This window comes from Theropithecus gelada, chromosome 15 (assembly GCF_003255815.1).
Source record: "Theropithecus gelada isolate Dixy chromosome 15, Tgel_1.0, whole genome shotgun sequence".
Classification (NCBI taxonomy): Eukaryota; Metazoa; Chordata; class Mammalia; order Primates; family Cercopithecidae; genus Theropithecus; species Theropithecus gelada.
The window spans coordinates 97,744,267-97,756,962 of NC_037683.1; the positions used below are offsets into that span (position 1 = coordinate 97,744,267).

The window sequence follows — 12,696 nt, forward strand, 5'->3', positions numbered from 1 at the left end:
TAAAACAATAGCAATAAATAAATACGGGGAATCACTTCCAAGTTGACATCCCAAGCTGGAAGCATTGACTCCACACTATCCTTAAACTACTCAGCATCAAAAGCTACTATTATTATGTTCATACTATGTGCCAGGCACTGTTTTCACAAGTATGTATATACATATGTGTGTGTGTATGTATATATATATATATAATGTCCATTATACATACATAATATTAGCTCATTTAATTATTTCAACAATCCCAAGATAGGTACCATTATTATGCTATTTTACAGAGGAGAAAACAGAAATCTTCAGAGCCAGAGCAGCATTTACACCCTCATCTTTACCCCTGAATTTCATTGTGGAGGGGCCACCTCATCAGTATTACTACCTCCACCCCAGTGTCTGCATCCACTGCCTTTAACCTTGTTTTGGATTATGACAGTAACTTCCCAACAGATGTCCCAGCCACACACAAATCTCTCTCCATTTCCAAGCACTTTCAATGGGACCACTAAAGTAATATTTAAAAAAAAAAAAAAAAAAAAAAATCAGCCTGGCATGTTGGGTCACACCTGTAATCCCAGCACTTTGGAAGCCTGAAGCAGGCAGATCGCTTGAGCTCAGGAGTTTGAAACCAGCCTGGGCAACATGGTGAAACCTCATTTCTACAAAAAAAATACAAAAATTAGATCAGGCACCGTGGCTCACGCCTGTAATTCCAGCACTTTGGGAGGCTGAGGCGGGTGGATCATTTGAGGTCAGGAGTTTGAGACCAGCCTGACCAACATTGTGAAACCCTGTTTCTACTAAAAATACAAAATGTTAGCTAGGTGTGGTGGCACATGCCTGTAGTCTCAGCTACTCGGGAGGCTGAGACAGTAGAACTGCTTGAACTCAGGAGGTGGAGGTTGCAGTGAGCCAAGATCGTGCCACTGCACTCCAGCCTGGGCAACAGGGTGAGACTTCATCTCTAAAACACAAAACAAAACAAAACAAAAGCTAGCCAAGTGTGGTGGTGCATGTCTGTAGTCCTAGCTATTCGGGAGGCTGAGGTGGGAGGATTGCTTGAGCCTGGGAGGTCGAGGCTGCAGTGAGCTGAGATCATACCACAGCACTCCAGCATGGGTGACAGAGTGAGACCCTGTCTCAAAAAAAGTCACAATTTGACTGTGTAAATTCTGAGCAATTCCTTCTAAAATGCCTTAGCACACACAGAGGCCACTTGACCTGATGCCAGCCTGCCCCCTTTCCCTATACCGTGTTCCCTTCCTCCATCCCAGGCTCATGTGCTCTTCTCCTTTAGGGCTCTGAATCTGTGTACAGATAGTTCTCTCTGCTTGCAGTGCTCTGCCCACCCTGACTCCTACTGTGACCTGATCATCCTCAAATCCTCCCTTCTTTGGTGATGCTGTCACAGACTCCTCAGTTAGCTCAGCTCCAACTACATATTATTTACAATGCACTTGGTGCTGGCTGGGTGTTGTGGCTCATGACTGTAATCCCAGCACTTTGGAAGTCCAAGGCAGGAGGATTGCTTGAGGCCAGGGTTTGAGACCAGCCCTGGTAAGACAAAATATAAAAAATAATAAATATAAGAATACAATGCACTTGGTGCAAACCTCCACCGTTTTCCTTAACATCAATTATATCGTAATTGTATGTTTATTTCTGCCTGTCCTTCTCCTTGAGGGCAAGAAGAGCATATTATTCTTTCTTAAGTTGGTATCCCTTCTTAGAGGCGGCCATATCTAGGGGGCAGTTGATGATTCTGCTGAATAAATACATGCCTCCAAAAATTCTTGTTGAAAAGCAAGCATTGGAAGAAATAACCCAGTCACTGTTTTTAGGTGTGGGCGTCGTTGGTATGATCCTCTGCTGTGTTTGAGATGCCCTGCTTAGAACCTTGAGGCCTGGGGATGCTAGCCTGTGTGTGTGTATGTGTGTGTGTGCATATGTGGGTGTGGGTGTGTGCACACACGTGTATGTATTTTGTCCTTTCAGGCAGTTATTTTTCCTGGACTGATGGGAACATCTTGCACAAAATCAAGAGCCAGTTTGTTGACTGTTTTAAGGTTTAAAAAATATTTTAAAATAAAATAAGAAATCCTTAGATATTCTACATACACACAATACTTCAAATGCCAATCCGAATTTCTTTCATAAATAGCAAATGTCTTATTTGCAACTGCTGTTGAATGAAGTCATTTCCATCCTCAGCCATATGAGAAATAAGTTACTTATTCATAGAAAACATTTGGAGGTGCAATAAAATGAGATTTGAAAACAAAACAAAACCCCAAACATTCTTTTCTATTGTTGGTTACAAAATCCTCTCTCATGTACGAAATGTGCTCTAGCTGTGAAATCCTTTCTTGGATGTGAGATCATTTCTCTCCTATAACCCGTATCACTGACTTTGTGCTCCTGTTTAACCCTTCCCCCCGGAGTACTGGCTCCATGAAAACAGCAATTGGTGCTCACTTCTTTGAGAAACAGTCCAGATGAGAGCCTGTCCCGGTAATCCATAGACAGATGTAATCATTGTACCTGCACCAAGTCTGACAGGCACAGGCCTTTTGGGAACCCACATCAGCATTTCAAGCTATGAAGATAATTCTACTCAGTAAAATTAGAACTTTGGTCTACCAAGGGCACTCTTAACCTCTGAAGAAGAAAAATGAATTTCTAGAACAATTCACAGACTAGGACAAGCTGAATAAGTAAGTATCTTAACTTCTTTGGAAGCCCTGGTGGTATGTGAATGCATATTTAATAATGTGAGTGAAGTAGCACATATTTTACAATCAATTAATTTTCCTTAAAGAAGATAATGTAGCCAGAGAGCTGAATGTCAAACAAGGCTAGACTTATACTTATTAACTTGTAGGAGTTATGGAGCCTCCGATTCTCTTGAAAGACAAATTGTCTTCACTGTGTTGATTTTGAAATGTAGAAATTCAAATTTAAATCAATCCAGTGAGTAAGGATGACAGGAAATTTTAGAGGACTAGGAGGAATCTTCCTTTCATTTTTCCTTCCTTTTACTGGGGCAGGTGTAGGGGGATGTTTCCCCCACAAAACAGCAGTTTTGCTGGAAGACAGTGAGTGATCACCACTGTTGTGTGCCTTCCTCCCTGGGAGCAGCCAGTTGCTGTGACATGGACCTTGTCTATTGCAGATACCTTTTCTTGCTGCCATACTTCCTCTGACTCTATCCCATTCCATCCCTTCCATTCTCTGGAATCAGACTGGGCCCCATGCTTTATGCTTTTCCACCTCACTTAGCCCTTAGAGAAGAGATCAGGATGTGCCACCCTCCAAATGCCCCCATTTTGGCACAAGAATATTTTGAACTGAAGGCTATGAAAAAGAAAGCAGACACAGAAAGAGCTCTCTGCCCTCCCCCATCCCCCATCTTCCTAAAAGCAGCACATTTATTGATATTTCCCTTGCACAAGTGTCTGGCTCCCTCATGCAAGGAAGAGAGCAACCCTTATCGCCAGAGACAGAGATGCCACTAAGATGAATCTGCACAAACAAATCTCGATAAAATAACCCTTATCTTCCATTAGTTCCACCCTACACCCCCAGTTTATTGCCCCTAAAAGCCTAACCCTCCTTTCCTTTGTCTAGTCATTTCACTATTTGCTGCCCTTTGTTATAATGGTGTATAAGCTCCTGAGTCTATTAGGTTTTTCCACTTCTTTTCTGTGAGGCTGTCATACATGTGAGATTTTATTTTATTTTATTTTTTTGAGACTGAGTCTCCCTCTGTTGCCCAGGCTGGAGTGCAGTGGCACGATCGAGGTTCACTGCAACCTCTGCCTCCCAGGTTCAAGCAATTCTCCTGCCTCAGCCTCCCGAGTAGCTGGGACTAGAGGCGTGTGCCACCACACCCGGCTAATTTTTGTATTTTCAGTAGAGATGGGGTTTCACCATGTTGGCCAGGTTAGTCTCAAATTCCTGACCTCAAATGATCAGCCCGCCTCAGCCTCCCAAAGTGCTAGGATTACAGGCATGAGGCCCCGTTACCGGCCACATGTGAGATTTTAAATATGAATAAAATTTGCGTGCCTTTTCTCCTGCTAATCTGTTTTATGTCGGTTTAATTCGCAGGCCTCAGGCACTCAACCTAAGAGGGTAGAGGAAGTTGTTTCCTCTCCTACACTTGTGACCTGTAAATGGTAACCCAATGCCTACTCATGGAGATGAGCATCACTGTGACCATGGGACAGACGATCAAACTGGGGCTCTGGGAAGTTACAGGAACTTGTGGGTGCTGGAGTCCGGACTCCTGTCCAAGTCCTTTTACCTCCCTCTTTTCTTTCTTGGTTAGCACCTCAAAGTTTCCTTTTGCCCATCTAGCAGACCATAAAGCCCGAGGGATTGTTCACACTTGCTCGTGCAGGCTTCCCATCTTCTCCAGAGCGCCCATGCTGAGTGTCAGCTCAGGAAAGGAACCACACCTAAAAACAGCCCTGGAAATCCCCATCCCAGGTGTTTCCGACAGGTCTCCTTCTGGGTCTCTGCGGGCACCTAGCCTTGGGCTGAGCAGCATTAATCACTCAGTGAGTTTTTGTTGATGAAGTGAGACTGATTTGCGTAATCCAGCTGCTCTGGGACAGGTACCTGGGCCATCTGACAGGGGCTCCGGGACTTGGCTTGAGTAAAAGGAACCCTGAAGCACTACCCCAGCCAGGATCTAAATTCCCCCATTCTTCCCTTCTCACCAGTTCTTTGGGAAGGTGCCCGAAGATAAATAATGTACCCTTGCTGTGAGCCAGAAGGGAAAAAAGGCAGGAGAAGAAAGCTATCTTGTTTCTAAGTGACCATAGGGATCACAACACATCGATTAAAAGAGACTTTTCAGGTTTGTCAACCCAGAAGAGCCCAAGAAGAAAAAATAATGGGCTTAAAGTGTGCCGTTAAAAATCTTATTGTCCTGATAATCTCCCTGCTTAGGTAAGAAACTTGCCAAGGCGCTAAGGAAAGGGCAGCATTTCCACTGACTTGGCCTTAAACATAAGAGGAAAGCTCTGCTCACCTGGAAACCCGTGTTGCTGTAGCCTTCAGCTCTGGGGGCTGCCGTACTCCTCAGCTCCATGCTGTTTTTGCTGCTGGCTGGCTCTGGTCTGGAGGTCCTTTGTACCTGGGAAAAAGCACCAGTCTCTGCTGATGTCAGAAAGCCACCTGCTGTTATCGGGACTTTGGCATTGCTTGCTTCAGTTTGGAAACTTCTGCAATAACTTCCTGAATGACTAGGGCTGACACCTGGTTGGGGTGGGGCAGAGAGGTGGGCGGGTTGGCGGGGTTGAGGCATCTAGTGCTGGCCCGCCCACTTTATTACTCTTTTCCTTTATCCCTATTTTTGGCATCCTATTTGCACTACTGGGGAGAAAACTCTTGTGGTGCACAAAACAGAAAAGGACCCTTGCCCTTCCCTTCCCTTCCCTTTCCTTCCCTTCCCTTCCCTTCCCTTCCCTTCCCTTCCCTTCCCTTCCCTGCCCTGCCCTGCCCTGCCCTGCCCTGCCCTTGCCCTTCCTCCCTCCTTCCGTCCATCTCTCCCTCCCTCCCTCCTTCCTTCCTTCCTTTCTTTTTTCTTCTTCTTCTTCTTCTTTTTTTTTAAATAGAGTCTTGATCTGTTGCCCAGGCTGGAGTGCAGTGACACAATCTCGGTTCACTGCAACCTCTGCCTCCCAGGTTCAAGCAATTCTCCTGCCTCAGCCTCCCAAGTAGCTGGGATTACAGGTGCATGCCACCACACCTGGCTGACTTTTGTATTTTTAGTAGAGACAGGGTTTCACCATGTTGGCCAGGCTGGTCTCGAACTCCTGACCTCAAGTGATCCACCTGCCTTGACCTCCTAAAGTGCTGGGATTATAGGCATGAGCCACCGTGCCCAGCCAGAAAAGGACATGTTCTCTATAGTCTTTAGTGAAATCCTCTGTTTTCCTGTGGGTGGTGTTAAAGACTAGGAGTGGTGGTGGGGTGGAGGGTGGGCGAACACAGGACATAAGGTCATGCCGCCCTCGGTGATCACCTACTGTATACCAGGGATGGATGGATAGATAGATACATAGACAGATAGGTAGGTAAGTAAGGGTCTTGGCTCTTCAGAACAACTCCAGATTCTATACTGAAGTACAGAAAAGTTAACAATTTGTTTAGTGTCATTTAGCTAATAAAGGGATAATGAGAATTCAAATTCAAGTTTGGTTCATTCTGAAACCTTTTATTACATCCCTGCTTCAGACTGGGCTGCTTTCAAAAATCCAGCTTACAGAAATGCAGATATGTGACAAGTAAATGAAAGGTGACCAACTATTCACCTACCAAAAGTCAATAGAAGTGCTTTGTTTTCATAAAGCAATTCACTTTGCTTTATGAAAATATTAGCTGTAGAATTCTTTTAAAATAGGGATTTTCCTCCCAGTACAATTTAAAATACTGCAAAACTGTGGACAAAAGAATGGAAAGGGCCTGGTGTGGTGGCTCACGCCTGTAATCAATCCCAGCACTTTGGGAGCCCGAGGTGGGTGGGTCCCTTTAGGCCAGGAGTTCGAGACCAGCCTGGCCAACATGGCCAAACTCCATCTTTACTAAAAATACAAAAATTAGCCAGGAGTGATAACGCACACCTGTAGTCCCAGCTACTCGGGGGGCTAAGGCAGGAGAATTGCTTGAACCCGGGAGACACAGATTGCAGTGAACTGAAGACACACCACTGCACTCCCATCTGGGTGACAGAGTGACACCCTGTCAAAAAAAAAAGAAAAAAAAAAAAGAAAAAGAAAAAGTAAGAAAATACCAAGTATTACGAGTGGTTATTTCTTGGTTGTTAATTTTATGGGAAGTTGGTGTTTTGTTTCTCCCTTAAATGCTGTTGAGTTTTCTATAAAGAGAATGATTTACTTTTGTTATTGTTAACCTAAAGGAAAAACCTGAGACAAACTTAATGTAAGTATAGAGTTTATTTGGGCTAAGTTTGAGATTGCAACTTGGGAGCACACATTCAAGTTGCTCTGAATATACACTTAGTAGCAGTTATAAGTAGATTCTTTTGTGTGTGCATGTGTGTGTGCGTGTGTGTGTGTGTCCTGTTGCCCAGGCTGGAGTACAATGGCATAATCATGGCTCACTACAGCCTTGACCTCCTGGGCTGAAGCTATCCTCCTATCTCAGCCTCCCGAGTAGCTGTGCCACCACCCATGTGCCACCACCCATGGCTAAATTTTTTTTTTTTTGGTGGAGATGGGGGTCTCACTATGTTGCCCAGACTTATCTTGAACTCCTGGGCTCAAGCACTCTTCCCACCTGCCTTGGCTTCCAAAAGTGCTGGAATTACAGGCACTGTGCCTGGCCACAAGTGAATTTTAAAGGAAAAGAAGGAGTTTCTGAGTTGTTTACCAATTATTTACATTAAAATAACATAAGTTATTGATTGGCTATACATTGTTATTTGTATCACACATTCTAGGAACAGAAAGGCAGCCAGTCAGAAACAAAATGCCTTTAAAACAATTGCCCCTGGCCGGGCGCGGTGGCTCATGCATGTAATCCCAGCACTTTGGGAGGCAGAGGCGGGCAGATCACGAGGTCAGGAATTTGAGACCAGCCTGGCCAACATAGTGAAACCCCATCTCTACTAAAAAACTACAAAAATTAGCCAGGCATGGTGGCGCATGCCTGTAGTCCCAACTACTCGGGAGGCTGAGGCAGGAGAAATGCTTGAACCCGGGAGGCAGAGGTTGCGGTGAGGCGAGATCACGCCACTGCACTCCTGCCTGGGTGACAGAGCGAGACGACATCCAAAAAAAAAAAAAAAAAAAAAAAAAAATTGCCCCTGGGCACAGAGTTGGGTGGTGACTAAAGTCCAACCTTCTGTCTCTCTGGGCCTGATAGATTTTGCATTGCTCACATAGCTGGGACTGTGTGAGTTATTTTTGTTTTCTCTTTATCAGTGACTGAGGCCCAGTCTCTCTGGGCCTGATCGATTTTGTGTATCTCACACAGCTCAGACTGTGGCAGTTATTTTTCTTTTCTTGTTATCATGATACAGACTGTACAGTGTATACATAATGATTAAAGGCTTGCAGGAACCTGTGGTCTGGGTTCAAATCCTGGACTTTACCTCATAACTGTAGTCAACCACAGCTTGAGGGTCACACCTAGCCTTCTGGTGTTTTCTTTTTTTTTTTTTTTGAGACGGAGTCTTGCTCTGTCGCCCAGGCTGAAGTGCAGTGACCGGATCTCAGCTCACTGCAAGCTCTGCCTCCCGGGTTCACGCCATTCTCCTGCCTCAGCCTCCCGAGTAGCTGGGACTACAGGCGCCTGCCACCTCGCCCGGCTAGTTTTTTTGTATTTTTTTAGTAGAGACGGGGTTTCACCATGTTAGCCAGGATGGTCTCGATCTCCTGACCTCGTGATCCGCCCGTCTCGGCCTCCCAAAGTGCTGGGATTACAGGCTTGAGCCACCGCGCCCGGCCGCCTTCTGGTGTTTTCATATGGCCCAAGAGCTAAGAATGGGTTTCAGAGTTTTAAATGGTTGAAAAAAATTAAAAGGAAAAATATTTCATGACACATTCAAGTTATATGAAATTCAAATTCAGTGTCTGTAAATAAAGTTTTGTCAGAACAGAAACATGGCCATTGATTTATATATTGTCTAAGGCTACTATCATCCCATAAGGCCAGAACTGAGTAGATGTGACGAATACCACACGGCTCAAAGACAAATATCCACTACCTGGCTGATGCCTGTAATCCCAGCACTTTGGGAGGCCAAGGCAGGAGAATCGCTTGAGCCCAGGAGTTTGAGATCAGTCTGGGCAATGTAGGGAGACCCTGTCTCTACAAAAAATACAACCATTAGCCAGGTGTAGTGGTGCGTGCCTGTAGTTCCAGCTACTTGGGAGGCTGAGGTGGGAAGACTTTGGCCATGGAAATTTGGGCAAGTAACTTTGTTCTCTGTATCTCAGATTCTTCTTCCATAAAATGGAGATAATAGTACCTGAGGACTAAGCTCTGATTTTTTTTTTTTTTAATCTTGCCCAAATTACTATCTAAGGGGTCTGGGGAGTCATGCCCTACAAATCATAAATTCTCATGAGATGGGTTTTTTTTTTTTTTTTTTTCCCAGACGGAGTCTTCCTCTGTCACCCAGGCTGGAGTGCAGTGGCAGATCTCGGCTCACTGCAACCTCTGACTTCCGGGTTCAAGCGATTCTCCTGTCTCAGCTTCCCGAGTAGCTGGGACTGCAGGCGTGTGCCACCATGCCCGGCTAATTTTTACATTTTTAGTAGAAACAAAGTTTCACCATGTTGGCTAGGCCGGTCTTGAACTCCTGACCTCAAGTGATCCACCTGCCTTGGCCTCCCAAAGTGCTGGGATTACAGGCGTGAGCCACCGCATCCAGCCCAGATGGGTTTTATTTAACCCTATATATCACGACTTACTTTCCAACCTGACTCTGGCAGAACATTATGAGACAAGGAAGAAAATCAAAATATTTTACCCCAAAACATGTTTCTTTGCCATATTTTGAAAAGAAAACATTGTCATCCTTTGTCTCTAAGGGCAGCCACTATAAAACTTTCAACGAACTTTGGTTTCCACAATCTTTATCTCAACTTGAATCTTCCCTTTCTATTAATCCCAGGTCTTTAGACAAACTCAACCAATTGTCAACTGGAAAGTGTTTAAATTCACCTATAGCCTGGAAGCCCAACCCCTTCCTCCCCTTGCTTTGAGTTGTCCTGCCTTTCTGGACCAAGCCAATGTATTTCTTGAATGTATTTGACGTCTCATGCCTCTTTAAAATGTATAAAACCAGGCTGTGCCCTGACCGCCTTGGGCACATGTTCTCAGGGCCTCCCAAGGGTTGTGTCATGGGCCATGGTCACTCATATTTGGCTCAGAATAAATATCTTCAAATATTTAACAGAGTTCAACTCTTTTCATCGACATACCCATTTAGAATCACTGCTGAGATGATAAAATGAGTTAATATATGCAGGGAATATTATGTGCCTGACACATAATTCAGCATCACCCAAATTTTATGATTTAGCTCTTTAGTGCTTCTTATTGATGAGACTTGAGGATTTTCATTAGTTCTTCCCCATCATTGCAGTGTGCCATGATTAGTAGTCATCATGTTACCAAAGGCAAATATATATATATCTCCAAGTGGAAGGGAGCAAGAGGAGTACAGATAAATAGACAGCAAATATTTGGGAAACTTTCCTTGAGAAATTGTTAGTTGGAAGAAACCAGTTGGTGCAGCCTGATATTAAAACTTTCACCAACTCAAGACTCAATCTAGTTGAAGGTTATGGACGATCCTTACTTTCTGGAGCAAAAGACAGAAATCTTCATCCTATCATTTAAAGCTTCCAATTGCAGAAACATGACTCCAATGCCTGACAGCCTTGCAGATACTGCTTTAGGAACTTTAAAAAATGCAACGATGTGTTTTCTTCTCCTTGGCTACAGACAAAATGTGAAAAGAATGCAACAACGTTTGGGAGCATATCATTGTGCAAGCCACAGTACTAGACAGTGTTGATTAAAAGATACAGTGATGATTAAAAGATACAGTGACCTCCCTCATCCATCTTCCAACTGTACCTGTCAGCAGGAAAAATTGACACCTAATTAGAGTAAATTGTATATACAACCATGATACTAAAATGCCAAAACAATGGTCATATCCAGAGAACTTGTCATTTAAAATTGTATGTTTCTGAAGCCTATCTTTAAAGAGGTTTCAGAACCGATAAAAATTCTGACTCCTTGCAGCACCAGAATTAGTTTGATTTATGGGGCTATCATTTAAAGTGGTAATACCTTGGTAGAAGCTATGGTTCATTTTGTCCAATTAGGAAATAGAAATTGTGATCAGAAAATGAGGTGAAAGGCCTTTTCAGTTTTACAAGACTACATTTTAAACAATTCCCCAGTCATACAGAGTCATTATTTGTGAGAAATAGCTTGTACCAAGAACTAAAAATCTGTCTCTTAACTCCTCAGAATTATTTTCATCACATTGTCACTCAAACTCAGTTTTAAACTTTGAAGCCATTGTGTAGCAACCAAGTCACTAGACTTTTCAGTCAAATAATTCCTATATGCCATTCTGTTCTCTAAAACTCAGCTTATAAAAATTTGTAAACTTGGCCGGGCGCGGTGGCTCAAGCCTGTAATCCCAGCACTTTGGGAGGCCGAGACAGGCGGATGACGAGGTCAGGAGATCGAGACCATCCTGGCTAACCCGGTGAAACCCCGTCTCTACCAAAAAATACAAAAAACTAGCCAGGCGAGGTGGTGGGCGCCTGTAGTCCCAGCTACTCGGGAGGCTGAGGCAGGAGAATGGCGTAAACCCGGGAGGCGGAACTTGCAGTGAGCTGAGATCCGGCCACCGCACTCCAGCCTGGGTGACAGAGCGAGACTCCATCTCAAAAAAAAAAAAAAAAAAATTTGTAAACTTATGGACTATCTATACCCAAACTCATTAAAGAAAACCAAAACATAAAAGTCCTCCATTTTTATCAAAATGTGAAAGGAAAAAAAGTAATTACATGGCAATAGATTGTTTTTCTTGCCTTATGCATGCAGTTCTATAGTGAAGTCACTCTTGATGATGGTATTTCCAAAAGGAGTCAAATGAAAATTTTTTAAAACTGTGTATAACGCTTGTCCTATTTTGAGCATGATGTGTTATGTGTTACAGACTCCTGCTGTCTTCCTCCCTGAAGAACATTTCATGTAGTGCAGATTAACCTTTGTCTATACCACTTGAAGTAGTTAAATAAATCAAATAATGTTAATGTTAATAATAAAAATGTAATCCTGGGAGGTTTACAAGGCTTAATCTAATTAACTGTCAATTGTTCAGATCATCCAAGAGGGAAAAAAGGAAAGTAATGAAAATGTGTATTTGACATAGGAAATGCTTCAGGATTTGTTTTTCAACAAAATTCTCCTTGCAGTTAGGTTTCTTCCCCCGACATTTATACTATATACCAGGTACTAGGAATGGCCAGCCGGAGCACGTAACCCAGCCAAAGACTGGCCATAGAATCTGCCACATGGGTCATACCTGTCTGCAATTAAAGGATGATTTGGCTGTCTGTATCACTTTAGTGAGAATCTTGGGAAAGGCGGGACACAGTGGTTCGTGTCTATAATCCCAGCATTTTGGGAGGTTGAGGTGGGTGGATTACTTGAGGTAAGGAGTTCAAGACCAGCCTGGCCAACATGGTGAAACACCTGTAGTTGCAGCTACTTGGGAGGCTGAATCAGGAGAATCACTTGAACATGGGAGGTGGAGCTTGCAGTGAGCCGAGATCACACCACTGCACTCCAGCCTCAGCGACAGAGCAAAACTCCATCTCAAAAAAAAAAAAAAAAAAAAAAAGTGCAGGCTCTGAACTCAAATCAGCTTCCAAGTCAGGCTTTGCTTCTACACTCACTAGCTGCAAGCTTGGGCTAGTTACCAGTAACCTCTGAAATCATCTACTGCTGCCTGAAAAATGAGGTTTGTGTTTACAGCTATCTCATGGGTCTGCCAGGAGGATAAACTGAGGTGCCACAAGGAGAGTGTCTAGCATCATGTCATAAGCATCTGCGGTAGATTAAATATGTCCCCCAAAGTCCATATGTTAGAATCTTTATCGCTGATGTGACAGTATAAAGAGATAGGATCTT

The 12,696-nt window shown here is 43.7% G+C and overlaps 1 protein-coding gene across 2 annotated transcripts in view; it reads right to left on the reverse strand.

Annotated features, from left to right (window-relative positions):
* Positions 1-5,234, reverse strand: part of SLC28A3 (solute carrier family 28 member 3) — a 65,590-nt gene extending 60,356 nt beyond the window's left edge. Inside the window, exon 1 of one of the 2 annotated variants that reach the window (XM_025359785.1) lies at positions 5,033-5,234. Coding sequence is in view for 1 of the 2 variants with exons in the window: in XM_025359784.1 (XP_025215569.1) it covers positions 5,033-5,092 (60 nt within the window). In the remaining variant the exon portion in view is untranslated. The remainder of the gene's footprint in view (positions 1-5,032) is intronic. The other variant, XM_025359784.1, reaches the window with a different exon arrangement.
* Between the last annotated feature and the right edge of the window lie 7,462 nt (positions 5,235-12,696).